Raw genomic sequence first — 27,830 nt, 5'->3', positions numbered from 1 at the left:
AGGTAGGGAGGCGGACCGCGGCTGGGCTCCCGCCCGGGCACCTGGAGCCTCTCCTGGAAGATGCACCCTGGAGCCGCGCCCCACGAGGTACCGCCCCGGTCCTGCGGGCTGGAGAGGGCTGGACACGAGGGGACAGGTCCTGGGGGAGCAGGAGGGGAGGAGACGGGTTGGGGGCAGAACTGGCGGGAGACCCTGCGCTGCGCTCTCCCCAGGGGCGCACGGGGAGGGCTGGTGTCGCTGCGCTCTCCCCAGGGGCGCACGGGGGGGGGCTGGTGTCGCTGCGCTCTCCCCAGGGGCGCACGGGGGGGGGCTGGTGTCGCTGCGCTCTCCCCAGGGGCGCACGGGGAGGGCTGGTGTCGCTGCGCTCTCCCCAGGGGCGCACGGGGGGGGCTGGTGTCGCTGCGCTCTCCCCAGGGGCGCACGGGGGGGGGGGCTGGTGTCGCTGCGCTCTCCCCAGGGGCGCACGGGGGGGGGCTGGTGTCGCTGCGCTCTCCCCAGGGGCGCACGGGGGGGGGGACTGGTGTCGCTGTGCTCTCCCCAGGGGCGCACGGGGGGGGGCTGGTGTCGCTGTGCTCTCCCCAGGGGCGCACGGAGGGGGGGGCTGGTGTCGCTGCGCTCTCCCCAGGGGCGCACGGGGGGCGCTGCGCTGCGCTCTCCCCAGGGGCGCACGGGGGGCGCTGCTCTGCGCTCTCCCCAGGGGTGTTTTGTTCCGTGGCTGTTCCCCGTATTAGTCCCGGTCTGGGCTCCTGGGCACGTCGCTCTCCCTGGTCTCTGGATGGTTTGTTTCTCTCACCCGGTGCAGCCCCCCGCTCCGGTCCCTGGGTTAGGGGCAGGTGAAGAGGATGGGGCAGCCCAGGGTTCCGCCGCTATGACCGGGGTATCTTTTGTCTGTACCCGGGGAGATGCCGGGACTCTGCCCTGGCTCTAGCGCCCGTCACCGCGGTATCCAGGCCCGCTGCCCCACCCGCCCCTGCAGTGCAGAAGCTAAACTTTCCTTCAAAACCGTGTCGCCGTCCCGGCGGGGAGGGGGGTGAGGCAGAGCCAGACAAGAGGCTCAGAGGCGACCCAGACCAGTAGCAGGGGGAGCGCAGGCCGCGGGGTGGGGGGGGCGGGGAGAGGTTAGTTAGTGGCCGAGGAGCAGCACAGGAGAGGCAGGAAAGCCCCCTGCTCTGGCTGTTTGGGTCAGAGAGGCAGGATTCCTTTCCCCCCTTTTTCCTTGGGCCATGTATGACCTGGGCTGGGCAATAGCACTAGCCCCTGAGACAGGTGCCACTCAGCTCAGGGGCCTTAACTCTGAACCCTAATGATGAGGACTAAAAAATAACTTGGTTAACTGTTTCACTGCTGATCATTGTGACAAACGCCCGGATGCTCTGAGCTAGCAGGTCGGTGGGTATGCAGCAGCCCATCCCTCCAGGCCTGGCTCGTGGCTGCACCATCCCCTTGGCCCTGGGACCTTGTCATGCTCCAACAGCTGATTCTCGCTGCTTCCCGTCCCTTAATGCTGAGTGGCTGCGGTGCCGCCCCCGGCAGGCAGCCCCGACCCGTGACCCCTACTTGTACCACGTCTCCACCCGGCCCCCCGCCTGGCTCTGGAAGCGCTTCCAAGCAGCAAGTCCCCCAACAGCAGCAAAGCTTGAGCCTAATTAATGCTAATGGCGGGCCGCTGGCTGGGCTCAGGAAACCGCTCAGCAGGGCCGGGGAGCCACTGCAAGAGGAGAGGCAGCGTCTGAAGCGTTTGTGCTCAGAGCTCCGGCTCCCCTCCGCTGGGCTTCTCCAGGGCACCAAGGGCAGCTACTCCCCCAACCTCTCGCTCTCCCTGTAACTAGAGCAGTGGCCAGAACGTCCCTCCTTGGCGAGACTCGGGGGGGCGGGGGTCAGCGCTGCCCCACGTAGCTGGTGTTAATAGTCAGGACAACGGTGCTGGAGATCCAGCGCCCCCAGAAGAGGTGGGGCAAGGCCTGGAGCAGGAGAGGGCTCCTAGCAGAGCCCCCACCTGTCTCTGCTGCCCCTCTCCCCAACAAGATCTGGTGGGGCCCAGATCCATGGGGGTAGCCAGAATGGAACAAAAGATGGTGCCTCTGGCCCGCGGCCTGTCCCCATTAGTAGGGAAGGAGGAAGGAAGTGGCCCCTGTGACACCAGACTGTGCAGCATGCCAGAGAGATGCTGCAGGGCACATGCAGCGTTGACCCCTGTGGTGTCTGGGAGGGACCCCAGCACCTTCCTGACCTCTGTGAGTTGAGAGGGAAATTACTTAACAATGTACCTCATGGGGCAAACTAGACGGGGGGGGAGGGGTTTCCTCATGATCCCAACTGGTTGGCAGCTTAGACTCTGGGCCATGTCAATCCACAGCTGTTTATCGTGGCTGGTGTTACTGCAAATATTTAGTCATCCTACTGTCTAATCTGATTTAGAACGCACTGAGCTCTTTCACTTACCGGTACCCGGCAGCAGTGAGTGCCATGGGTTAATGATCCATTGTGTAAAAAACCAAAACCCATCCTGGGGTTTGATGCTGTGGTTTTAAAGGTTAAAAAGCATGGTCCAGTGCCCCTGCTGGTGCGGGAGGCTTTGTGCGGGCGGGAGCTGGCCGCATCCTTGCCCTGTGCCACAGGGCATGCAGGAGACAGCTAAAACGGCAGGGACGGGCAAGCTCTCCCTGGCCTTTGGCTCGGTGCTGCTTGTTACCTTTCTGCATTTCTCCCAGCTGGAGAAAGGGAACCAGCTCCCTGCTTGGCAACCACTCCCAGAGCCGGTTCTGTGCTCTTGGGCCCTACGGAATGGCACAGCGGGTGGGGGCAAATAGGGAGTTTTTCCTGGTCGAATGGGGCTATTTTGATTTGTCTGGGGCACCATAAAAGGTTGGTTGTGTGACCGGACAGCTGTGCCACCTTGCTTTAGTATTATGGGATGGTGCGAATAGCAGCATCTCCCTCCAGAACCTCTTCTCTTCCTCTCCTGTCCACGTGAGCTAGCCCATGCCTCCAGCACTGCCCCCTCTCCTCATGGTGTGTGGCCTTTCTCCGCACTCCCCGGTTATCTGCCCTTTCGGAGATGCTGATCATGGTATCGCTGGTATCACCTGCTCCCCCTGGGCTGGGAGAAAGGCCACGGCAATGTCCATCCATCTTATTCTCTAGCCCTTTCTCTGGGTCCTCATTTCGACCTAGCTGCATGTTGATCAGACGGCTTCCTGCAGTGACGTCAGACCTCTTCCCTTTGGTTTTACAGCTGTGACCTGAGCAGTGTACTGAGAAGCGAAACTGTCCCTCACTATGGGCTTGGCCATGGCTTTCCCCTGCTGGGTGCCCTCTGCCATCTTATTGCCTAGGTACCTGGTTCTCCCAGGGCTGAGTCCCTCCTTTTCTTGACTGGCCACAATAATTATGTGTCATTGGCATATCCCCAGGCAGTGGCTGGTGAGCGCACTTCTCTCTGCAATCCTGGCAGCCTGTGACAGTTGCCCAGGCCCCAGGCGCCTCTGGGAAGGGGCTTTTCAAATGACTTTACTTTTGCTGTGCGATGTAATGGGAACAGTTCATGTAGGGTCCCACCCACATGAGGGGAATGACCAGTCAGGGCGTGCCCTGAGCTTGCATCAAACTCTGGGGAAACGCTAGTGTAGATGGGCCAAACCTGGGAGAACTTGGTGTAAATCTGATGTTCTCAAATGGGGCTGGAAACAGCCAGTGGTTACACTGCTTTTCACACCAGTGTGGGGGAACCTGTGCTGACTTGAGAACCTGAGTGAAAGCTCTTGGATTATTCCTACAGGTGAATCTGACCTGGTGGGTCACCCCTGACCCTGGAGTGGAGGCCCCAAGTCCTATCTTTGTGGGCTACATAGCAGCACCCCTGCGAGTGCCCTTTGTGACTCTGTTCTGAACTAGGCTGTGTCAACAGAGTGTTTGTAAAGCTTTTGTTTAACCAGGTCCTTTGAGTCCGTGACCTTGTTGCTGCATGTGCATTTGTGAAGCCCGTGCAGAGAGTTCACCTTTGCTCTCTCTGGTCCTGACACGTCACTTCCTGAGCAAGGGACTTCTTCAGAGCTGAGCCCAAGCTCTGGGGGAGGAGGGGGACACAAGAGGGCTTTGGCTTACAAATCATTGCCCTCCCGTAGTTTCCTTTCTGCCCTGCTGTTCTGTAGCCAGTGCTGGGGGTTGGGTGTTTGCTTGTGCCCAGCCTGGGGCCTGTCCTGCCCAGTGAACGTACTCTGCTGCTTTCACCCAGGTTCAGCACAGCCCCTGCAATTCCTTCTGCTTCATCTGTGTGTCTGCAGGAAAATGTGAGCACCTGCAGTCTCCCCGGGGCCGTGTTGGTGCTGCCCCAACAGTGAGCCCTTGTGAACCCTCCCCACAACCTCCTCCCCGAAACTGGCGCTGCCCTGCTGAAGTCAGTATTCTGGCTTCCATTGCGTCAAGAGAGAAAAATAGACTGAGCAGGAAAGAGACAAAATGTGGATTAAAAATACATAACAAGAAACCTGTAACCTGCAAACTTCAGCCAGCAGCACGAGGGTGAGAGCATGCAGCCCTCGAGTTCTGTCCCCCAGATTGGTTTTGCACTGAGCCTTGGGGGAGATCAGGCCCAGTCCAGCAGGGGTGTTCCTACATACCAGGTCCACAAGCCAGTACCAGCTTCTCCGCTCCTCCCCTCCCTGCTGCTCCTGTGCCCAGTTCTGCCCCGATGCTCTGTGCACTCAGCCTGTCAGCTCTCCTGTCATGGCTGTGAAGCCCTGCATTCTCTGGGCTCCATCTCACTATAAGGCCCAGTGTTTGGAGAACCAGTCTGCAACTGATGGCTGTGTGCAATAGCCAGCATCCACCTAGCAGTGTCTGCTTCTGAGATCCACATGGGTGATGCAGGAAGGAACCATCGTATCTGGGGAAGCGTCTCCCCTCGCGATTCCTGTGCAGCCAGGGCTGACATGTCAGCAGTATCTTGCTCTAGTGGTCTCATTCCCTCGCTCTCTGGGGCATGGGCACTTGTGCTGCAGGGAAGGGGGATGATCCCCTGCACTGTGACTGACCAGCCAAGTCCTCAGCACAGTGCGGTTCTCAGCTCGTGCTCCTGGTGACAGTCCAGGAAATGTCTTCCAGCTCTGTGAGACCCAAAGCGTTTGTTAGTTAAATGGGCAAGATGGGATTTGAGGGTCTGCAAGCCCATCCTCACAGCAGGGAGCTGTTCCCAGGCCCTCCCAGGTACTGAGCTCCCAGTCCAGGCGGGACATGCTAACCACAACCATGCCACTTGCCTGCTCTGAGCTTTGGCGTATCTGCCCTAGTTCCCCGAGTTGCATGGTTTTTCATTTCCTGACTCAGACAACTCGGTGAGCCCGACTGCCCCACCCGGAGCCTCCCTGCAGGGCACCTTATCCGCACCCCAGAGCTCACCCACCTGCGCAAGGGGCTCTGTTTCTTGCTGGGACTCTCACCCCCAGGGGGTTGCTGGAGCTGAAGGTGGCTGCTTGGGATGGTTTGCTTTTTGCAGTTCTGAACAACTCATCCTGGAGGAGAGATGCTGACCGCCAAAGAGTACTCAGTTGATTTATGTAAGAGTAACAGCCGTGTTAGTCTGTATCCGCAAAAAGAAAAGGAGGACTTGAGGCACCTTAGAGACTAACCCATTTATTTGAGCGTAAGCTTTCGTGAGCTACAGCTCACTTCCACTGCGTGCACCCGATGAAGTGAGCTGTAGCTCACGAAAGCTCACGCTCAAATAAATGGGTTAGTCTCTAAGGTGCCACAAGTCCTCCTGTTCTTTTTACAGTTGATTTAGTTCATTTGCATACTGCATTCTTACTGGTGGAAAAGCTATAACAGTTGCTTTGGGTTTTCTTGGACCACTGTGATGTAAAAGCTGATGTCACTGAGGCCTTGTGACATCATAACCTCTCCCTGTGCAATGACTACAGCATTTTAATCAATAGCAAAACTGTATGCAAATAAGTGTCAGTCCACTTGTGACATCAGCGGTGCCTCAGCCAATTGGATGGCTCCTTGCGTAAATATGCGCTGTTATACCTCTTTTATATCCAAGGCTGGACTAGCTGAGCGCTGTGGGTCAGGGCAGCGCAGAGCTGGGGGGGAGCCCGGGGCTGTGGGTCAGGGCAGCGCAGAGCTGGGTGTGGGGGGAGCCCAGGGCTGTGGGTCGGGGCAGCGCAGAGCTGGGTGTGGGGGGAGCCCAGGGCTGTGGGTCGGGGCAGCGCAGAGCTGGGGGGGAGCCTGGGGCTGTGGGTCAGGGCAGCGCAGAGCTGGGTGTGGGGGGAGCCCAGGGCTGTGGGTCGGGGCAGCGCAGAGCTGGGTGAGGGGGGAGCCCAAGGCTGTGGGTCGGGGCAGTGCAGAGCTGAGAGTTGGGGAAGCCCAGGGCTGTGGGTCAGGGCAGCGCAGAGCTGGGGGGGAGCCCAGGGCTGTGGGTCGGGGCAGCGCAGAGCTGGGTGTTCGAGGAGCCCAGGGCTGTGGGTCAGGGCAACGCAGAGCTGGGTGTTGGAGGAGCCCAGGGCTGTGGGTCAGGGCAGCGCAGAGCTGGGGGGGGGGGAGCCCAGGGCTGTGGGTCGGGGCAGCGCAGAGCTGGGGGGGAGCCCGGGGCTGTGGGTCAGGGCAGCGCAGAGCTGGGTGTGGGGGGAGCCCAGGGCTGTGGGTCGGGGCAGCGCAGAGCTGGGTGTGGGGGGAGCCCAGGGCTGTGGGTCGGGGCAGCGCAGAGCTGGGGGGGAGCCTGGGGCTGTGGGTCAGGGCAGCGCAGAGCTGGGTGTGGGGGGAGCCCAGGGCTGTGGGTCGGGGCAGCGCAGAGCTGGGGGGGGGGGAGCCCAGGGCTGTGGGTCGGGGCAGCGCAGAGCTGGGTGAGGGGGGAGCCCAAGGCTGTGGGTCGGGGCAGTGCAGAGCTGAGAGTTGGGGAAGCCCAGGGCTGTGGGTCAGGGCAGCGCAGAGCTGGGGGGGAGCCCAGGGCTGTGGGTCGGGGCAGCGCAGAGCTGGGTGTTCGAGGAGCCCAGGGCTGTGGGTCAGGGCAACGCAGAGCTGGGGGGGGGAGCCCAGGGCTGTGGGTCGGGGCAGTGCAGAGCTGGGGGGGGGGAGCCCAGGGCTGTGGGTCGGGGCAGCGCAGAGCTGGGGGGGGGGGAGCCCAGGGCTGTGGGTCGGGGCAGTGCAGAGCTGGGTGTGGGGGGAGCCCAGGGCTGTGGGTCGGGGCAGCGCAGAGCTGGGTGTGGGGGGAGCCCAGGGCTGTGGGTCGGGGCAGCGCAGAGCTGGGTGTGGGGGGAGCCCAGGGCTGTGGGTCGGGGCAGCGCAGAGCTGGGTGAGGGGGGAGCCCAGGGCTGTGGGTCGGGGCCCAGGGCTGTGGGTCGGGGCAGCGCAGAGCTGGGTGTCGGAGGAGCCCAGGGCTGTGGGTCGGGGCAGCGCAGAGCTGGGTGTGGGGGGAGCCCAGGGCTGTGGGTCGGGGCAGCACAGAGCTGGGTGTGGGGGGAGCCCAGGGCTGTGGGTCGGGGCAGCGCAGAGCTGGGTGGGGGGGGAGCCCAGGGCTGTGGGTCGGGGCAGCGCAGAGCTGGGTGTGGGGGGAGCCCAGGGCTGTGGGTCGGGGCAGCGCAGAGCTGGGGGGGGGGGAGCCCAGGGCTGTGGGTCGGGGCAGCGCAGAGCTGGGTGGGGGGGGAGCCCAGGGCTGTGGGTCGGGGCAGCGCAGAGCTGGGTGTCGGGGGAGCCCAGGGCTGTGGGTCGGGGCAGTGCAGAGCTGGGTTTGGGGGGAGCCCAGGGCTGTGGGTCGGGGCAGCGCAGAGCTGGGTGTGGGGGGAGCCCAGGGCTGTGGGTCGGGGCGGCGCGGAGCTGGGTGTCGGGGGAGCCCAGGGCTGTGGGTCGGGGCAGCACGGAGCTGGGTGGGGGGGGAGCCCAGGGCTGTGGGTCGGGGCAGCACGGAGCTGGGTGGGGGGGGAGCCCAGGGCTGTGGGTCGGGGCAGCGCAGAGCTGGGGGGGGGGGAGCCCAGGGCTGTGGGTCGGGGCAGCGCAGAGCTGGGTGGGGGGGGAGCCCAGGGCTGTGGGTCGGGGCAGCGCAGAGCTGGGTGTCGGGGGAGCCCAGGGCTGTGGGTCGGGGCAGCGCAGAGCTGGGTTTGGGGGGAGCCCAGGGCTGTGGGTCGGGGCAGCGCAGAGCTGGGTTTGGGGGGAGCCCAGGGCTGTGGGTCGGGGCAGCGCAGAGCTGGGTGTGGGGGGAGCCCAGGGCTGTGGGTCGGGGCAGCGCAGAGCTGGGTGTGGGGGGAGCCCAGGGCTGTGGGTCGGGGCAGCGCAGAGCTGGGTGTGGGGGGAGCCCAGGGCTGTGGGTCGGGGCAGCGCAGAGCTGGGTGTGGGGGGAGCCCAGGGCTGTGGGTCGGGGCAGCGCAGAGCTGGGTGTGGGGGGAGCCCAGGGCTGTGGGTCGGGGCAGCGCAGAGCTGGGTGTCGGGGGAGCCCAGGGCTGTGGGTCGGGGCAGCGCAGAGCTGGGGGGGGGGGGAGCCCAGGGCTGTGGGTCGGGGCAGCGCAGAGCTGGGGGGGGGGGGAGCCCAGGGCTGTGGGTCGGGGCAGCGCAGAGCTGGGTGTGGGGGGAGCCCAGGGCTGTGGGTCGGGGCAGTGCAGAGCTGGGTGTCGGGGGAGCCCAGGGCTGTGGGTCGGGGCAGTGCAGAGCTGGGTGTCGGGGGAGCCCAGGGCTGTGGGTCGGGGCAGCGCAGAGCTGGGTTTGGGGGGAGCCCAGGGCTGTGGGTCGGGGCAGCGCAGAGCTGGGTGTGGGGGGAGCCCAGGGCTGTGGGTCGGGGCAGTGCAGAGCTGGGTGTCGGGGGAGCCCAGGGCTTGAATAGCTGAGGGCTCTAAGGCAGAAGTGAGGGGCGGGGCAGCTCTGTGGTGTGGCAATACCTGACCAGCCTCCCTGTCAGGCCCCCCAGCCTGGCTGCTGGCTGTAGTCCTAGGAGTGCTCTCAGAAGAGCCAGGCTCACGCTGGCATCACATCAGCTCCTGCCCTCTGACGGCCCCTCTCCTGCCCAGTGCTGAAGCCCCTGCTCTGCCGAGGTCAGAGCCAAGCCAGCCACGGCGAGTGCTCCATTAGCCCCGGGGGCTGATCCCTTTGCCTCGGAGGGGACAGCAGGCCTGGGGGAGACGCTGCCTGACGGCTTGTTTACTCAGCGATGGGCCCAGTGGGGATGGGGTGTCTCCGGTGGCTCAGGGTGACACTTGGGGCAATGGGCTGGTGCCTCTGCTCTGAGTCTTTGGGGCAGCGAGGGGCCATGCTGGCGTTTCTTGCCCTAGTGTGGCAGGGGTGTTGCCATACTGGGATGGTCTGAGGGCGTGGTACAGATGCCAGAGGTTTCCCCGTGGAGATCCACGCCGTGCTGAGCTACCTTGATCCCTTACACGTGTGTGTGAGATCTGGGCTGAGTCACAGCCCTGAGACAGCGCGGGAGGGGGCAGTAGGTGTTGGCGGGAGCGGGCCCTCGGCACTGGTTGGCTAGGAGAATCCCCAGGGGCAGCCTGGGGAAGTGGGGGCAAAGCCCATCTCCCTCTGCAGCCAGGGCGCTGAGTGGAGCTGGTGCTGTTGTGATTGGCTGCCAGCTCTTAGCTTTGGGGAGTGGCATGAATGTGCCACCCCATGTCTCCATGGCTCCCCCAGGCTGTAGGACTGGCCCAGAGCCCCCCAAAGCCATGGCAGGCTCCCCAGCCAGTGTCCACAGCCAGGGCAGACACACCTCCCAGCGAGCGGGAGATGGGCGGCAGATCTGAGCACTCTAATTCCCTGGGGGTGTGGGGGTCCCTCCCAAATTGGTATTAGCGAGACAGAGTGCTAATCCCCACCCCCACCCCAATCCCACCCAGGCCACTCATGGGGCACTGCTCAGGTCTCTGACCCCCCACCCCACACCCGCTGCTGCCTGGATTGTTGATGTCTGTGTGTACGGGGCATTGTAACTGTTTGCCTGCCCTTTGGTGGTTGTTTGGCCTTTCCGATTGTGGGCTCCCGGGGCCTCTGAGCGCTACCAGAGCGAGAGCAATTCCAGCAAAGTGCTCCTTTTCCCCCCAGCTCTGCAGAGCTTTCCCCAAGGTGAGACCGGCCTGGCTCTTTCTCTTCCCCCACAGCCGATGCTCTTGGCTGGCTGTCGCTGTCCGGCAATGTATGGAGCCTGCTCTGGGTCCCTGGACCTGTATCCCCCACAAGTGGGGCTGGGCTCAGGGGTGTGGGCCTGTTGCTGCCCAGAGATGCTGCCAGCTCTGGTGCCCCCTCAGTGTTTCATGTCTGAGGCTCTGGAGTTTGGGGGAGCCGTAGACAGAGGAATTGTAGGCCGGCGCGTGGGGACAAGCAGAGGGGTCGGATTGCTTCATCCCTCCTCTCTGGGGCTTTTCTCTCCTTGAGCAGCCTCAGCCCGAGGAGCCTGATTATCTCTGACAGGCCGTTAGTGCCCGAGCCCCTCCCCAGCCCTGGTGGGGCAGGGCAGCCTACGCTGTCTGACTGTGGCTCGCCCGTGCGAGGAGCCTGGCTCACGGCCGGCCCAGTGTCACCCCTGCCTGCTGCACTTCCAGGAGTCATGGCACCAGATGCTCTTACGCTTCTTCAAAACCCTTCAACCCAACTCAGCAGCGGCGGCCAAGGAGGCAGGAGAGCTCTGGCCTCTGGGCAGCCCTCCCTGGCAGAGCACACTGCCTGGGCCGCACCGGAGGTGCCCCTGGGCCGCACCAGAGGTGCCCCTGGGCCAACGTGGCTCAGCAGGAGGGACACCCAGCTGCCGCCCCGGCCCCTCCTTGGCCCTTGCAGAGGCAAGGGGGTGTGAGGGATTGCACCTCCAGTGCTGCAGGGCATGGGGCAGACGCCATGCCCAGCCCAGCCCCTGAGCTAGCGGGGAGCCTGGGAGAGGCCCCTGACCCATCCAGCATCCATCCTGTGGCTGCCCGGGGCTGGCTTGGTGGCCCCAATATCCCTCACGTTGGAGGCGGGGGGGCGAGGAGAGCTGGCTGGGGGGCTCCTCCTTGCTGGAGCCCCATGTGTTGCTGGGGGGCAGAGTGATGTGTCCACATGGGCCCAGCTCGCTGGCAGGGTGGGGAGACAAAGGCAGCCAGGGTCTCGGCGGAGGCCGGTGCATCTGTGTACACAGCTTTCTACTTCTTCTCCCCAAGAGAGTGGCAGCCGCTCCGTGTCCTGGCCACGCAGTCGGCACATGGCCAGGCTCACCAGGGAGCGCATCCGCAGCAGGGAGAGGCCAGAAGCTGCCAGTGCACGGGGCACAGGAGTGGGCAGCCCAGCTCCTCTCCATGCTGTAGTCCCAGCAACCTGGAGAGAGCATGGCCCCTAGGCCCCGGGAGCTGGGGTCCCCCCACCCGCACTGTGCTGCACCCAGGCTCTGAGCTTGAGCCCCCTCCCCAAAGCCTCCCCCCACTGGCCAACCTGCATCACAGGGCACCTCTCCCCCAGTCTGAGGACTGAGTGCCATATGCCTGGTGGCCTGACAGAGCCGGCACTGCTGGGGCAGGGAGCTCCTCTGGGCCTCACTGGTGAGCGAACCCGCCGATGGGACCCGGCAGGGACTGCCAGGCTGACGGCGTGGTTTGGGGCCGATGTGTCAGCTCCCTGGCAGAGTCCCTGTGGAAATCTCCTTCTCACAGACTCACGCAGGGCCAGAGCCCTCCTCAGCAAGGAGATGGACAACGAGACTTGCCAAAGCAAGGGGTGTGCTCAGAGCCCTGGCAGGGTGGGCGGCAGGGCCAGGACTGGCTGAGCTCCCTGCTCCCATGGAAAGGAGGCCACGTGCTAAACCCGGTGGAACACGGAGGCTCCCCCATTACCCTGGTCTCAGTTCTGCTGGGGCTCTGGGGGGTGAGGGCACCGCTCACCCCACCAGGCATTAGAAGTTGTATTCACACTGGGCTGCCCCATAGCTGCCTGGATGGGACTGGGAAGCTGAGGTGATGCTCAGCGGGGCGAATGAGCTGAGGGGCAGCCCCAGGGTTCGAGCACAGGCCACAGGGCTGAGCCATGCCACGTACGGGTTTGCACTGGGCACAGCTCAGCCGGGGCTGCGCTGCTATTTTCCCTGGCGCTGCGGACATGTGTGGGGCAGAGAATCGCAGCCCCAGCTCGTAGTGTGGCCGTCGCCAGGGAGATGGGCCCGACCGAGGGGTGTGGGAGCCTTGGGGCAAGGGGGGCTGGGAGCCTGCTCTGCCTTTCCGCAGCCAAGAGGCTGAAAGCCCTTTGCGCGAATCCAAGGAGTCAGAATGAGGAGGGTCCCTGGAGATGGGGCCGGGCAGCAACAGGCCCTGGCTGGTGCCTTGGGGAGGTGCCACAATGCAAGAGAACAGGGGACCAAACCAGGCGGCTGGAGACGGTGGAAGGGCAGCACAGGCCAGGCAGGGGAGCGTGGGGCCTGCGAGGCAGCTGGGCAGTGAAATCTGGCCAGCTTGGTTAGGAGAGGGCGCAAGGGCTGTGGCCGAGCCTGCCAGTGTGTGAGTGGGGCTCATGTCGGGCAGAGGTGCCTGCGCTGCTCCTGGGCCTCCCTTGTGGGCTCCGCGGGCAGGTGCCTCAGGGCAGGACTCAGCTCCCAGGCCGGGGACATGCCGGCCTAGCGGGAGACACTGCGCTATGGCGGCTGGGCGACGGAGAATGGGGAACAGGCGGGGAAGTGGGGCCAGGTGACATTCTCCCTCTGGAGCTGCCGTCCACACAAGGAGCTTGAGCCTCACTGGTGTAGGGCTGTGACGAAGTGGGACTGTTCTTAATGTTTCCTCTGAATACTGTACGGGTGCCTCAGTTTCCCTAGGCATTTCTTAAGTCTCTAGGTGGTGAGATAAGGGGGTGTAATTGTTGCAGAGCAAAGGGCCAGTGAACATAAATGGCCGACACTCTGTCTCCTGGCAACTGATGGCCTGGGCCCTTCCCCCCTGCAAGGTGAGAGCTAAAGGGTTGGAGAACAAAGGAATCCGGTGACCTCCTGGCCCGGGACAGGGACAAAGCCCAGAGGAGGAGGGGCTGGAGGGAGTTTCAGTTTGGGGCTGGCTGGGGACATGGAGTGAAGTGCAGATGTGGTTGTCTGGCTCACTGCCCCCCAAAATGGACCCGGCTGAGGGGTCCTGTTCTCTGCACCTACAAGCTCTGTTTTAGACCATGTTCCTGTTGTCTAATAAACCTTCTGTTTTACTGGCTGGCTGAGAGTCACGTCTGTCTGCGAAGTTGGGGTGCAGGACCCTCTGGTTTCCCCAGGAGCCCCGCCTGAGTGGACTTGCAGTGGGAAGCGCACAGAGGGGCAGAGGAGGCTGAATGCTCCGAGGTCAGACCCAGGAAGGTGGAAGCTGTGTGAGCTGTGTGTCCTGAAGACAGGCTGCTCATAGGAAGGCAACTTCCCCAGAGTCCTGACTGGCTTCATGGGGAGCAGTTCCAAAGCTTTGCCCGGGGACTCCATGACAACTGGTGGCAGTGGTGGGATCTACTGCACCCCGTGGATGGCGCTTCCTGCAGTAAGTACCTGGGGAGCAGTAAAACGAAGGGGGATTGACGGGGACCAGGCATGCTGAAGATTCAGAGAGAGACGGTTTCAGGGGGTGGTTAACCCCTGGGAGTGTGTGACCAGAGAGAAGGAATTTTGCAGTAACAGGGTTCCCCCGGGGGATTGCAGCGAGCGGTCCCAGGGGCGGAGGAGTCTGCAGCTTGACCCTGGCAAAGAGGAGGTGACCTCGAGAAGGTCTGGCACACTAGGGGTTCTCCCTGGAAACCGTGGGGAGCTGAAAGCACACACGCCTGTGAGTCCACAACAACTTGGGAAGAGCAGAGTGATGGCCTGTCACCGTCTCCTTAAGAAGGACATTGTAACCCTGTGCAGAAAGAGAGGGTTGAGCATTGGAAAGTTCACCAAAGCAGAGTTAATCGTGCAGCTGGAGGATGATGACCACTCTAAGAAGCAGATTCCTGACCCAGATTGGGGACGATCTGGGAGCATCTGGAGTGGTAACCAAGCATCCCCAAGACTCCTGTCTCCGGTGGGGGTCTTCACGATCGGGTTCTCCATCGGGGGATCGGGATGGGATTGGAGCTGAGTTCGAGAGAGCAAGAGGACCGTGGGAGACAGCGAGAGCCCGAGAACGAGCTGCAGAAGCAGCAGCAGCATGAACTGGCGGTGGGGGAGCGGAGAGGCCTAGGGGACCTCCCCGGGGTGAGTGGGGATAGACCCCGGGGGCCAGTTCCGCAGGGAAGCTCGAGACTAAATTGTTGCCCCTGGTTAAAGGGGGGGGGGGATGTGAATGCCACCTCACTGCCTTTGAGCAGGCTGGCGATTTGAACCAGGGGGACCCTGAGGAAAAGCCCCGGTGTCTAGCTCCCTTGCTGGGTCCCAAGGCCATAGACTCCATCAGCCAGATGGGTGGGGAGGTGGACAGGCTCCCACTCCTGACCCCAACCTATATGTCTGTGTGGAGTCTCCTGGGCTCAGGCCCCTCGGACCTGCAGTGGGAACGGAAGGTGATGGTCAATGGGGAGACATTCCTGGGGTGGCGAGATCCTGGGATAGAGAGAACTGTTGTCAGGCCCCGGGTGGTGCAGCCCCACCAGATGTCGAAGGGCTGTGTGAGCTGGGCAAGGGTCCCAGGGATGAAGCCCCTCGCCCTGCCTATGGCCCAGATCCCTGTGTAGACCCAGGAGGGGTGGGGCTGGCTGGTTGTTGGGGTTCTCCAGGATATCAGCTGTGAGACCCTGTTGGGGGATGACTGTCTCTTTGGGACAGGATCCAGGCCCTGCTCTTGTAATGGCCAAGGGTTTGAATCCAGGGAACCAATCGGAGGAGAGGGAAATGGTCAGTGAAAATGCAGATGACCTGGCTGGGGGGGAGGAGCTGCTTGGCTCGGGATACCTGCCTGCCAGTAACCAGACCCCTGGGGCTGGGTGGGATGGAGTGGGGGCTCCCGCTGGCTCTGATGCAGTGAAGAAAGCAGCAAGCTCGCTGCCTGCCCCCACTGGGACAGCTAGGGCAGCGCTGAGCATGGGGGGAGCTGAGACCCCAGCTGAGGGGGGGACCCACAGGCAGGGTAGGTCGGCTGCCAACCAGGTTTGCCTGGTCTAGAGGCGCTGCTGGGAAGTGACCCCACAGCAGGGAGGGAGCAACCAGGGACAGGGCTCAGTGGGGCTGTGACCCCAGGCCCAGCCAGCGAGAGGGAACAGGTCTCCCACTCCCTTCCTCAGCAGCTGAATTCCAGACCGAGCTGCAGAAGGATCCCTCCGTAGAGGAGCTGAGGGAATTTGCTGTCCACAGCACTGCAAACCCCCTTGGAGAAGGCTGCAGGGACAGATTCCTGTGGGAAAAGAGATTCCTGTACTGGGAATGGGCTCCCCCAGGAGAAGTAGAACCATGGGGAATCAGGAGGCAGCTGGCGGTGCCCCAGAAGTATCACCGCTGGCTATCGTACCTGTCCCTGGCGTCCGTTGATGACATCTGTGTCTTTAACCAGATCTGGGAGGTGAAGAGGGTGCTGGGCTGCCTCAAGGAGGCAGGACTGATGGTAAAAGCTGGAAGGTGTAAGGTGGGGATGGCAGAGGTGTCGTACCTGGGCCACAAGGTGGGGAGCTGCTGCCCAAGCCCAGAGCTGGCCAAGGTCAAGATGGGGGCTCTTAACCAAGAGAGCTCAAATCACAGCCTTCCAAACTGGAGCGCTGGGAGAAGACCTGATCTCAGTTTGAACCCCAGGGGTTTTGGGGTGGAAAAAGGGCACGGGCCACATAAACCTTCCCATATGCCACCAGCAAGTGCCAGCAAGCACACCTGAACCAAGGAAGGGCATAAAACTGGAAGGGCCTGGTGTAATTCCCACCAAGGAATGGGAGAGATGCTGGGGCATCCATGGGAACGTTGGTGCATTCGAATTTCCCCAGGTCACTGGCTAAAGTGACCTCGCTCAGTTCAGTCTCGAAGGGGGGAGAGATGTGACGAAGTGGGACTGTTCTTAATGTTTCCTCTGAATACTGTAGGGGTGCCTCAGTTTCCCCTATGCAGTTCTTAAGTATCTAGGGGGTGGGGTAGGGGTGTATGATCATTGCAGAGCCCTAGAGGGCAGGTGTGTGCAGGGGTTTGGACACAGAGAATGGCCGACACCCTGTTTCCTGGCAACTGATGGCCTGGGCCCTTCCCCCCTGCAAGGTGAGAGCAGAAGGGTTGGAGAACAAAGGAATCAGGTGACCTCCTGGCCCAGGAAAGGGACAAAGCCCAGAGGAAGAGGGGCTGGAGGGTGAGTCAGTTTGAGGCTGGCTGGGGACATAGAGTGAAGTGCAGACGGGGTTGTCTGGCTCCCTGCCCCCCAAAAATGGACCCGGCTGAGGGGTCCTGTTCTCTGCACCTACAAACTCTGTGTTAGACTGTGTTCCTGTCGTCTAATAAACCTCTGTTTCACTGGCTGGCTGAGAGTCACGTCTGACTGCGGAGTTGGGGGACTCGCTGTGGGAAGTGCACGGAGGGGCAGAGGATGCTGAATGCTCCGAGGTCAGACCCAGGAAGGGGGAAGCCGTGTGGGCTTCTTGCCCTGGAGACAGGCTGCTCCCAGAGAGGCACTTCCCCAGAGTCCTGCCTGGCTTCGTAGGGAGCAGTTCCAGAGCATCACCGGGGACTCCGTGACGAGGGCCCATGGGGCAACAGCCAGCATCAATGGGAAAATGTCCTAGGGTTTGGCAGTGAGCTGGCCAGTGTGGGGCAGCCTCCCCAGGGAAGGGCTGGGGGCCCACAACTTGGGACTTAAACCAGGGCAAAGCAAAGGCCTGGGGAACTCCCTGCAGGGCCTGGGCTGGCCAGGGCAGGGAGGGCAACAGACCGGATGCCCAGGGGTGGCTGCCATCTCAAGTCCCTTGCAGCAGGTGGGCCAGGGGCCTGTGCTGTGGGAAACACGGATGGTTCCCCTGTCCTGGAGCTCTCTAAATATGGAGAGAGTCTGTGTGTCCAGCCCAGCCCCAGGCAGCATCTGGTGCTCCCAGCCCTGATTCATTAATTTCTCAGGCTCCCAAACAGCTGCTGCTTCCTCCCCAGCTCCCAGGGTTTGGGGAGAGGACAGGCGATTTTCCCAGGGATAAAAATAGGCGAGTGGCAGAGGGGAGAGTCCTGGGAGAGTCCTTGTGCCTGGGTGGCACCGAGCTCCCTCCCCAAGCGGGCGGGGAATGTCTGAATGAGAAGGGAGGCTGGCGGGCAGAGGGCTCTGAGAATGGGGCTCTGTCCCTGGCTGGAGTAGCCAGACTAGCCACTGTCACTGCATGGAGGTGCCCCAGCTCGCAGACACCGGCAGGCAGCGTGGCCCCAGGCGCCGGGGGTGGGGGGCAGGACTGCAGGATTCTGGGTGTTTCTGTGATGGGCAGGAGTCAGGGCATGGCTGGTAAAGCAACTTACAGGTGATTTCCCCTTCTTCCCCGGTGCTGCTCCGAAGTATGTGGCCAGCGCTCTGAGGCAGAACCCACTCCCAGCCTGGAAGGAGCAGCCCAGTGCCAGCTACTGGGCACACAGCAGCCTCTGATGGGGAGACAGCCCCTTGACTGCTCTGGCCCAGGGCAGCCACCGGGCCCTCACGCTTGGGGTTGTGTGAGGGGCTTTCCAGAGCACGAGAGGGCGGGCAAGCTGCTGGCTATGGAGAGCTCCTGCCCTGTTGCTGGGGGCAGCCGGAATTCCCAGAGCCCTAGCAATGCCAGGCTGGCCCTGCTGTGCTAAGGGATGTTCGGGGCCTGGGCTGTGCTGTGGGGGTGCAACGAGAATGGCCCGTTTGTTAGCAGAGCAGAAATCCCGCTCAGGAGCCCTTTAACCAGCTTAGGGCAGGATAGAGGGAATTAACACCTCATGAATTGGGCTTTGTGTCTGAGTCCCTCTGAGCCAGAGGCAGGGATATTGTGGGTTTGGCAGGGACGCAGCCTGTGCCCTGCAGCACGTGGGAGCAGGGCAAAGCTCTGGGTGTAGGAGCTGGGCCCGGGATGGTGCAGGGAGGAGTCACTGTCTGCCTGGTTCACCCTGAGCCAGGGGATTGCGGCTGTTAATCATTAATGGCCACCGGGGAGGTAGCAGCTCCCTGTTCCGCTGGAATCTGTAAACAAGGGGGAGCAATGGTGTTGCGGGTGCTCCTTGCTCACTTCTTGCCCTGGTAAATCTCTACCTAGAAGGGGACAGGGTGAGAGTGGCGACTCCCTGCCAGAGAAAGTGGAGAGCTGCAGGCCGAGCTCCCGGAGCATGGACAGGCCCTGCCGGTGCAATGGAACGTATGGCTCAGACTTGGCGCCTGGCTACCCAGATGAGGCTTCAAGCACAGAGGTTACTGACCCCGCTGCCCAGTGGCTGGGCCATGCTCATCCACCCTGGGGTGGAGCTGGCTCAGCCTGCCAGCTGGGGGCTAGCACTGGTGGGGTTCTGCAGGGCTCAGCTCTAGACCCAACGCTGTCCAGAGTTGGCACCGTTGAACCGGAGGTAAATGCAAACTGGCTGCTGATAGAATTTGTGGCTGACATGCAAGTTGGTGGGCTGGTAAATATCCATGAGGCCAGGGCAGTTATACAGAGCTATCTGGATCACTTCGTAGGCTAGGCCTAGTCAGACACCCAAAGGCAAGGGCAGACATCTGGGAAAGAGGCTTGACGTCCCTGCCTATGGACTGTGGGACTGTACTCTGGAAAACAGTGACTCTAAAAAGGGTTCTGGGGTCGCCATGAACTGCAATTGAGTCTGAGCTCCTCGTGTGACGCTGGGGTGCATAAACAGGGGAGTAGGAGCAGGGAAGAGGTGCAGCCTCGATAAAACCGATCTAAGATACTGCATCCAGTTCTGGGGTCTGCTGTTTAAAGGGCATTGAAAGCTTGGACATTGAAAGCTTGGAGGGGGTGCAGAAAAAAGCCTCAGAAATGCCCTGTCAGGGTTGGTCTAGGTTTGCTTGGTCCTACTTCAGCACAGTGGGCTGGATTTGATGGTCTCTCAAGGACCCTTCCAGCCTGACATTTCTATGACTTAAGATGCTTTAGCCAAACTCAAGTTTTTGGGCTCAGTACAGGGGCAGCTGGGTAAAATGCAGTGCCCTGTGAAATATGGGAGGTCAGACTGGATGATCCAGTTGTCCCTTCTGGCCTGAAACTCTTTGGATCTGAACCAAGCTCTTGACTTGTCCCCAGCAGCAGTTGGGAGCTGGGCAGGCACAGATGGTGCTGTGGGGATGCCTAGCCTGGGAGCAGTCCCATGCAGAGCATGGTGCAGAGTCCAGCCTGCAGGTGACTGGCAAGGGAGGCCTGGACCAGGTGCATGGTGGGCCCAGCCATTGGCTGGCTGGCTTTCCCAGCATCCCTAGAAGTGGGAGCAGCCAAGCCCAAGCCAGCCAGGGCTGCTGGGAGTGCATGCTCCGGGGTGGGGCTAGGACTGAGGGGTTTGGGTTGTAGAAGGGCACTCCCGACTGGGACTGAGGGGTTCAGAGAGTGGGAGTAGGATCAGGGCTGAGGCAGAGCATTGGGGTGCAGGGGGTGTGAGGGTTCTGGCTGGGGGTGCAGGCTCTGGGGTGGGGTTGGGGATGAGGGGTTTGGGCTTCAGGAGGAGGTTCTGGGCTGGGGCAGGGGGTTGAGGTGCAGGGGATGAGGGCTCTGGCTGGTGGTGTGGGGCAGGAGGGGGATCAGGGCTGGAGTAGGGAGTTGGGGTGCGGCAGGAGGTCGGGGTGCAGGCTACAGGCGGTGCTTACCTCAGGCAGCTCCTGGAAACAGCATCATGTTCCTCCTCTGGCTCCTATGCGGAAGTGCGTCCAGGCCGTCCTGTCCAAAAGCACCGCCCCCGCAGCTCCCATTGGCCATGGTTCCCAGCCAATGGGTGCTGTGGAGCCGGCGCTTGTGGCGGGGGGCAGCATGCAGAGCTCCCTGGCTGTCCCTATGCCTAGGAGCCGGAGGGGGGAACATATCGAAGCTTCCGGGAGCCACGCAGAGCCATGGCAGGCAGGGAGCCTGCCTTAGCCCCAATGCGCTGCCGACTGGACTTTTAATGGCTCAGTCAGCAGTGCTGACCAGAGCTGCCAGGGACACCTGGCAACCCTACCAATGGTGCTGGGCGTTGGTGCTGAACTAGCTCTCCCCACGGGCTCCCATTGAGGGACCTGGTGTCTGCACCGCTAGAGCGACTGGCTCGGGTCCCTCTCACAGGCCTGACCCTGCCAGGGGCCGAGTACCTTTGCTCCCACGGGCCCAGCGACCAGGGTGGGATTTCAGAGAGCTCAGCGAGGGTCTCAGCAGCAGCTGTCCCCCCGGCGCCGAGTCCTGCCAGCACGTGGCTGGGCTCAGTGTGTAGCCCCTGGGGCCCTCGACTCAGTCAGGGGCCATCCAGCGAGAGACTGCACTTCGCCTTGCCTGCACCACTGCATGCAGGCTGGCCCCCGGCAGCGCAGCCCCCTCCCCATCTGCAGAGCACCCCAAGCACTCTCTGCCTTTGTCTCGTGCAGGGTTTCCTGTGAGCCAGCCAGGAGCAGGGGGAGCAGCTGGGCCTGGGCCGTTCTGTAGGAAGCAGGTTGCTCCAGGCCATTCCCGATGCGGTTTTGCAGCCCTACAGAGGGATGTCCCAGCCGTGCCTGCTCAGCCTCCTGCTGGCGCTGGTCTTCTACTGCCAGGTAAGGGCTAGGCTGGCCCGGCCTCTCCCGTTGGGGCTGAGCCCACCCGCTGCTGGACCTGCCTTGCCCGGGATGGCTGTCATGCCCAGCTCCTTGCCGGGAGGGGGAGGACCAGCTCAGGCTGAGGAACAGCAGGGGAATCCCTGGTCTCTGGGGTCCTGCCCCTCTTCTCTGGCCCTGGGGGAGTGCTGCTGGCTGGTCACTGACGGGCCCCCTACTGTAACCCCCTCCAGGGACCTTCAGCCCAGATCATGGATTTCCTTTTTGAGAGCTGGAAGGCCTACAGTGAGGAGTGTCACCAGAACATGAGCCTGCAGCCTCCACCCACAGGTGAGACCAGGTGAGCGTGAGCCCCGCATGCCTCCCCTCCCCCGTGTAAGGGGCAGCCGGGCTTTTGCTGATGAGCCTGGGAGCGCAGGGGCTGGGGACAGACCCTCTCCACCCCTGGGTGTGCTGGGGCCAGGAGCAGTTGCCTGGGCAGGGGAGTGGGTGGCAGAGGAGAATGGGACCCAGGGCTTCCTGCCCCTTCGAAGGGGCTGCTGTGGTAATGCTGGGCCCTGGTGCTGCACAGACCTCAGGAGCTCACATGGCCTGGAGACAAGCACCATGTGCAAGGAGGGGCTGTGGGGGCAATTCCAGGGGCACATGGGGGTTCGAGGGGGCAATTCCAGGGGCACATGGGGGGCAAGGGGGCAATATCAGGGGCACACAGGGAGAGAGGGGGCAATTCCAGGGGCACACAGGGTGGCATTCAGGATTAGTTTTGTAACTATAGAAAATATTGATTCTACCCACTCTCCCCAAAACTCCCCCAATGGCCCCTCAACTGACCCCTCCCATTGCCCTCCAGTGGCCTCTCAGCCAGGGGGGCACCCATTACGGGGGGGCTGGATGGTGGGGGGCTGGCAGAGGCGCTGTGACCCCCCATCCCTGCTCAGGGCCTCTATTCTCCCTGCAGAGCTGGTCTGTAACCGAACCTTTGACAAGTTCTCCTGCTGGCCCGACACGCTGCCCAACACCACAGTCAACGTCTCCTGCCCCTGGTTCCTGCCCTGGCACAGGAAAGGTAGCTACCTGGGGCTGGCCCCTGGTCCGGCTGCGCTGTCCTGTGCTGCTGGGCGCACATCGCACATGGGCAGCGGCTGCCATCTGCTCTCCCTGGGCTCTGGGGCGCTCTGAGCAGCTGTAGGTCAGCAGGGGTGGGGAATGGAGGCCTTCTGGTGCCCTCTGTGGCTTGCAGTGCCAGGAGCCATGGGAGGGGGTGCTGAGGAAAGCCCTGTGCTGGCTGGGGATGGAGTGTGGGGCGGAGAGTCGGGATACTCACTGCCTGACCCTCGGCTGCCCCAGCTGGCTAATGGGGAAGGGCAGGGTTCATTGGCTCTGGGCGCTGTCGGCCATTCAGGACCCTGTCACTGGCAGAAAGGATGGACCTGGCAGGGATGGGACCAAGAAGTGTGGGGCGTGGGGATCTAGCCAGCAGGGCACAGTGAGGAGCGCAGGGGCTCTGGCAGGCCTGGGGAGGGAGGGGAGTTCGTGGGGGGCTGGCGTGGGCAGATTGGGGGGACTGGCAGGGAGAGCACGGGGGCCCGGTGTGGGGAGCACGGCGGTCTCTAACCAGCCGGTTCTTCATGTCCCCATCTCCCCCCCACAGTGAAGCACAGATATGTCTTCAAGAAGTGTGGGCCGGACGGGGAGTGGGTGAAGCGCCCCAATGGGCAGCCCTGGCGGGACAGCACAGAGTGTGAGATGGACGCAGAAGACCTTGAAGCCCAGGTCAGTGGGGGCAGGTCTGGGGCTGGGCTGAGCCGTCCAGCCCCCATGGGATGGTATGAGTGAGTCTCAGCTTAGCCCCACAGCAGCTGAGAATTTGGGATGGCCCAGCAGCTTCGCCTCCCAGGGGGGTAAGGGCCGTTCCCATGCCTGGGCTCTGTCGCTCCAGCCCACGGACAGACAGACAGACATGCCCAGCCCTGCTCAGCAGCTCTCTCCCTCTCTTTTTAGGATAAATTTGCCAAAACCTATGGCAGCTTTAAGATCATGTACACAGTGGGCTACTCGGTGTCCCTGGGCACCCTGCTCCTCGCCCTGGCCATCCTGCTGGGCTTCAGGTAGGGGCTGGGGAAGAGCTACCTGAAGGGACAGGGAGGGAGGGGAGGAGAGGCAGCCGGGAGAGGGGAAGAGGGAGCTGGGGGGTGGGGAGACTTGGGAGATGGGGCCAGGGCTGGGGTAGCCGGGGCTGTAGGAGCCAGGCTGGGCACGGTCCTTGCTGGACACTGACTGGGGGCTCCTGCTTTCGGCAGCAAATTGCACTGCATGCGGAATTACATCCACATGAACCTCTTCGCCTCCTTCGTCCTGAAGGGAGTCTCGGTGCTGGTGATCGACACCCTGCTTAAGACCCGCTACAACGAGAAGATTGACGACTACAACGTGGGCATCTGGCTCAGCAACGAGGTGAGCTCCCCGGGCCCTTTTGCCATGCTAGTGGCTCTGTGGGGCCAGTGCCCTACTGAGCCCCACCCACTCATCATCCCCCCCCGCCCCCACAGGCTGCTGCCGGCTGTCGAGCAGCCACCGTCTTCATGCAGTACGGCATCGTGGCCAACTACTGCTGGCTGCTGGTGGAGGGGATCTATCTCCACAACCTGCTGGTGCTCGCTGTCTTCTCCGAGCGGAGCTACTTCACCCTCTACCTGTGCATTGGCTGGGGTGAGCACCTGGGCACGGCGGTGGGGAGGGGGTGAGACCAGCCACAACACAGCACCCGGGCACAGGGGGTGGGCACCAGCCATGGCATAGCGCCTGGGCACAGGGGGTGGGCAACAGCCATGGCTCAGCACCCAGGCACAGGGGATGGGCACCAGACATGGCTCAGCACCCGGGCACAGGGGGTGGGCACCAGCCATGACTCAGCACCCGGGCACCAGCCATGGCTCAGCACCCGGGCACAGGCACCAGCCATTGCACAGCGCCTGGGCACAGGGGGTGGGCACCAGCCATGGCACAGCACCCGGGCACAGGCACCAGCCATTGCACAGCGCCTGGGCACAGGGGGTGGGCAACAGCCATGGCACAGCACCTGGGCACAGGGGGCGGGCACCAGCCATGGCACAGCACCTGGGCACAGGGGGTGGGCACCATCCATGGCTCAGCACTGGGGGCGGGCACCAGCCATGGCACAGCACCTGGGCACAGGGGATGGGCACCAGCTATGGCACAGCACCTGGGCACAGGGGGTGGGCACCATCCATGGCTCAGCACTGGGGGCGGGCACCAGCCATGGCACAGCACCTGGGCACAGGGGATGGGCACCAGCTATGGCACAGCACCTGGGCACAGGGGGCGGGCACCAGCCATGGCTCAGCACCGGGCACAGGGGGCGGGCACCAGCCACAGCACAGCACCCGGGCACAGGCACCAGCCATGGCTCAGCACCCGGGCACAGGCACCAGCCATGGCACAGCACATGGGCACAGGGGCAGGCACCAGCCATGGCTCAGCGCCTGGGCACAGGGGGCGGGCACCAGCCATGGCACAGCACCTGCCCAGAGATGCAAAGGGCATGCTAAGGTGTTATGGTGGGCACAGTGGCTGCTTTCCATCCCAGGACATGCACCTGGTGCCCCTGTCTCAGCCTATGGCCCCTGGAGGAGCTGCCCCTGAATGTGTTTGTGCTTTCTAGGGGTTTCTCACCTGCTTCTGTCTCTTTTTCTTCTCCAGGGGCCCCCATCTTGTTCCTCATCCCCTGGGTGGTTGTGAAATTTTTATATGAAAACATTCAGTAAGTAGAGGCACGCAAAGTGCATGTGCAAAGTGTGAGCTATGGGAGTGAGGTGTGGGCATGCAAAGTATGTGTGGGAGAAGTATGGGCACTGTGCGAGGTGTGGGCACATGCAGTGCATGTGTGAGGTCTGTGTGTGAGGTGTGGGTGTGATAGGTACATGTGCAAGGTGTGGGCACACAAAGTGAAAGTACAAAATGTGGGCATGCGCAGGCTGCATGTGTGAGGTGTGGACATGCAAAGTGTATGTGCAAGATGTGGGCACATGAAGTGTGGGTGTAAGGTGTGAGTGTGCAAGGTGAGTGTCTGAGGTGTGGGCTGCATGTGCCAGCTGCATGAGCTGGCTGTGTGTGGGAGACATGGGCAGGCTCTGCGTGCAAGGTGTGGGTGTGGGCGGGCCAGGCATGCAAGGTGTGGGTTTGCACCAGCTGTGCGTGTGAGGTATGGGTGGGCCATGCTTGTGAGGGCATGCTGGCTAGAGCCTGGGCTGAGCCTGCATGTGGGGGCAGATTAGCCCTCAGCCTCTCCTGTGGGTTCGAACACCTCCCTCTGAATCAGCTGCTGCCAGCTCCTGCTGGAGACAGGCATAGAGTGGATGGGCCTAGGTCTGACCCATCTGTCTAGTGCTGCATCTGTAGTTGTCTGTGTGCCTGGCAGAGGCTGCAGACAGTCTGTGCGCTCACGGGGGTGGTGTCTGTGCCCATGTGGGCAAGGGGCATGTGTCCGGGCAGGAGCAGGTCTGTGCCTGCAGGAGAGCCCTGGCCTGGTTCATGCCTCCTTGTCCCTTGTGTTACCTGGAAATCCCTGCCAGGAGCCTTGTACCACCTTGTGCTAGGGCTGGGCTGAGCTTCCTGCCGGGGCACGTGGCACGTGGCACATGGATACAGAAGTGCCACTTCCCCTGTTACCCCTCGTTCTCACCTCCCAGGTGCTGGAGCACCAACAACAACATGGGCTTCTGGTGGATCCCCCGCTTCCCCGTGTTCCTGGCCATACTGGTAAGTCCCAGCCTGCCCTTGCCCCCCTCCCCGCTCCGCTGGTCTCCTCCCCGCTCCGCACCATGGGCCCCTCCCCTCTCCGCACCGCTGGCCCCCTCCCCTCCCTGCACCGCCAGCCCCTCCCCTCTCCGCACTGTGGGCACCCCTCCTGCAAGACGCTCCCCCTCTTTTCCTTTCCTCCAGCCCAGGCACCCCATCCGCCTGCCCGGCCCTACTCCTGACACACACCCTTGCCCTCTCTCGCATGCCCCAGCTGCTCACAGATCACAACTTCATGTTCGGCTTCCTTTGCCTCCTCTTCATGGAGCTGTTGGGCTGCAGTCGGGGCGCGTTTTCCCACTTTGCTCCACAGCCATGGTGCCTGGATGCATCCTGTCTTTTCAATGAGAGCGAGTCTCCCAGAATCACGTGACTCCAAGAGCTGGGGCTTTCAGAAAAGCGCCAAATATTGTGAGAGTTGGTGACACTGGGTTCCCCTCCATAGCTGCCCTACCCTGCCCAGGCAGAGCCCCGACTGTGGGCAAGGTCCCTTTCATCCTGCACTGGCTGCCTGGGGCTGACTAGACTCCCCAGGGTGCATCTGAGACAGGGCTGGGCACGGTCATCTCCTCCCCAGTGATAGTTCATGGGGCTAGGCCCACCAGCCCCACTAGGACTCCCTTGCTGGGGTGGGGATCCTCCAGTCCCTGGTCCCCATACCCATCTGCCTCTCACCCTATTTCTCCCTTTCAGATCAACTTCTTCATTTTCATCCGCATCATCCAGATCCTGGTCTCCAAGCTCCGTGCCCACCAGATGCGCTACACGGATTACAAGTTCAGGTGCGCCTCTCCCCGCCCTAGGCCCAGCTGTCCCTCTCACACCTTGGAGAGGCCGCTGCACCGCAGGCCCCCTGCTCTGTGCGTATGCCCGCTGCCCTGTTGTGCCAGAGGGGGCTCCGTGTGGCCATGGGACCCCGTCTGCAGTGTCTGAGCGGGGAGGCGAAATGGGTGGGGAGTGGCTGGCTCTGATTGGTCAGTCTCCCTGGCAGGCTGGCGAAGTCCACGCTGACGCTGATCCCGCTGCTGGGCATCCACGAGGTGGTGTTTGCCTTTGTCACGGACGAGCATGCCCAGGGCACCCTGCGCTACGTCAAGCTCTTCTTTGACCTCTTCCTGAGCTCCTTCCAGGTGAGCTGGGCCTGGCGCCCTCAAGCACCATCTCGCCCAGCCTCCGTGCTCTGTGGCCTCCCCTCTCATGACCCTGGGGAGGAATCAAGGGGCCTGGGCCGTGCCCCTCTCATGCCCTCTCTTCTTGCTGCCCTAGGGGATGCTGGTGGCCATTCTCTACTGCTTTGTCAACAAGGAGGTGAGTGCAAACGCCCTGGGCCCGGCACGGGGAGCCCGTTCCATGACTGCGTCCACTCGGGACCCTGTACCAGCATTCTGCAGCACAGGCCCGGTGGGGAGGACTCTGCTGCCCTGTGCCATCTGGGCCCCAGTAGGGGCTCTGGGCTTGGCCTGGGCTGTCTTGCTGTCACCTGCTCTGTGGGAGCCGGAAAGCGGCTGTCGCAGGCCCCGGGCCCTGCTCACCCCGTCTGGGGCTGTTTGCAGGTGCAGTCGGAGCTGCTGAAGAAGTGGCAGCGCTGGAAGCTGGGCAAGGACCTGGAGGAGGAGTACAAGCATACGTACAGCCAGACCCCCAATGCCCGCAATGGGGGCAGCGGTACTTGTGAGAAGCACAGGCTGGTGGGCAGCTGCATCACTGGGCTAGGGCGGAGTCAGCCCACGGCGCACACCAGCACCCACTACCTCGAGAAGACGGGCTGCAGCGCCAGCGAGAGGCACCAGTGCTATGAGTTCCCCGAAACAGCCGCCAGCAACTTCTGAGCCCACCCCCTGCCACGCAGCCAGGGCGCTGGGCCCATGCCCGCCCGCAGGCAGGCTCTGCTGGGCAGGGAGAGGGAGCTGAGGGCTCAGGCAGCAGGCTTGCAGGGACATAAAGCGAGAGTCTGTGCCTTTCAGCCCCAGCCTCCCTCCCCCTTCCTGGGGCCGTCTGGGGATCGGGGTGCACACCAGGGTGCCAGGGCCTGATGCCAGGCATGCTGAGGATGGAGCATGCCCTGCTGCCCCGTCCATCCTTCAGGGGCATGTGCCAGGTGGGCACGTGATGGTGTCTGTGCACAAGGTCTGCACCCCAGCACAAGTCCACATGGAGGGCAGAGCACCCTGTACCAGCCTGGCGGGGTGTAGGGAGCCTGGGGATAGTGCCCGCTGGAGTGTGGGGGCAGGGTGTCTGCCTGCCGGGCCATGTGTACAGCTGCTTACTGCGCTTGCTCCTGCTGCCCGCCAGCCCCTGTGCCCGAGGTTAATTTATCTCTGCAGTAGCTGTGTAAATAGGCATGGGGTTCACGGGGTGGCGGGGCAGGATCTGTCTGCATCTGTCTGGGCGCGGCGCGACACATCGCTCCGGAGGACGTGGGCACCAATAAACCCTGGAGTGTGTCTCATGGCA

The 27,830-nt window shown here is 62.8% G+C and overlaps 1 protein-coding gene across 1 annotated transcript; it reads left to right on the top strand.

Annotated features, from left to right (window-relative positions):
* The first annotated feature begins 1 nt into the window (after nt 1).
* Nucleotides 2–27,830, top strand: GCGR (glucagon receptor). Its single transcript, XM_073310557.1, has 14 exons — nt 2–87; nt 20,394–20,558; nt 20,792–20,888; nt 21,517–21,624; nt 22,210–22,331; nt 22,560–22,666; nt 22,859–23,012; nt 23,108–23,267; nt 24,279–24,339; nt 25,268–25,337; nt 26,070–26,158; nt 26,368–26,506; nt 26,643–26,684; nt 26,930–27,830. Exons 2-14 carry the CDS (start codon nt 20,505–20,507, stop codon nt 27,203–27,205), a joined length of 1,479 nt encoding a protein of 492 aa, XP_073166658.1. The 5' UTR covers nt 2–87; nt 20,394–20,504; the 3' UTR covers nt 27,206–27,830.

This window comes from Lepidochelys kempii, chromosome 14, assembly GCF_965140265.1.
Source record: "Lepidochelys kempii isolate rLepKem1 chromosome 14, rLepKem1.hap2, whole genome shotgun sequence".
Lineage (NCBI taxonomy): Eukaryota > Metazoa > Chordata > Testudines > Cheloniidae > Lepidochelys > Lepidochelys kempii.
Note: the sequence above shows the minus strand (reverse complement) of the source record. Positions and strands in the feature narration are given on the sequence as shown.

Excerpts from the sequence above, each read along its gene's own strand:
- GCGR (XM_073310557.1), top strand. The coding sequence starts at position 20,505 with ATGTCCCAGCCGTGCCTGCTCAGCCTCCTGCTGGCGCTGGTCTTCTAC. Across the intron at positions 20,889-21,516 it reads CCTGCAGCCTCCACCCACAG|AGCTGGTCTGTAACCGAACC; the intron begins GTGAGACCAGGT and ends TTCTCCCTGCAG. Across the intron at positions 26,159-26,367 it reads TACACGGATTACAAGTTCAG|GCTGGCGAAGTCCACGCTGA; the intron begins GTGCGCCTCTCC and ends TCTCCCTGGCAG.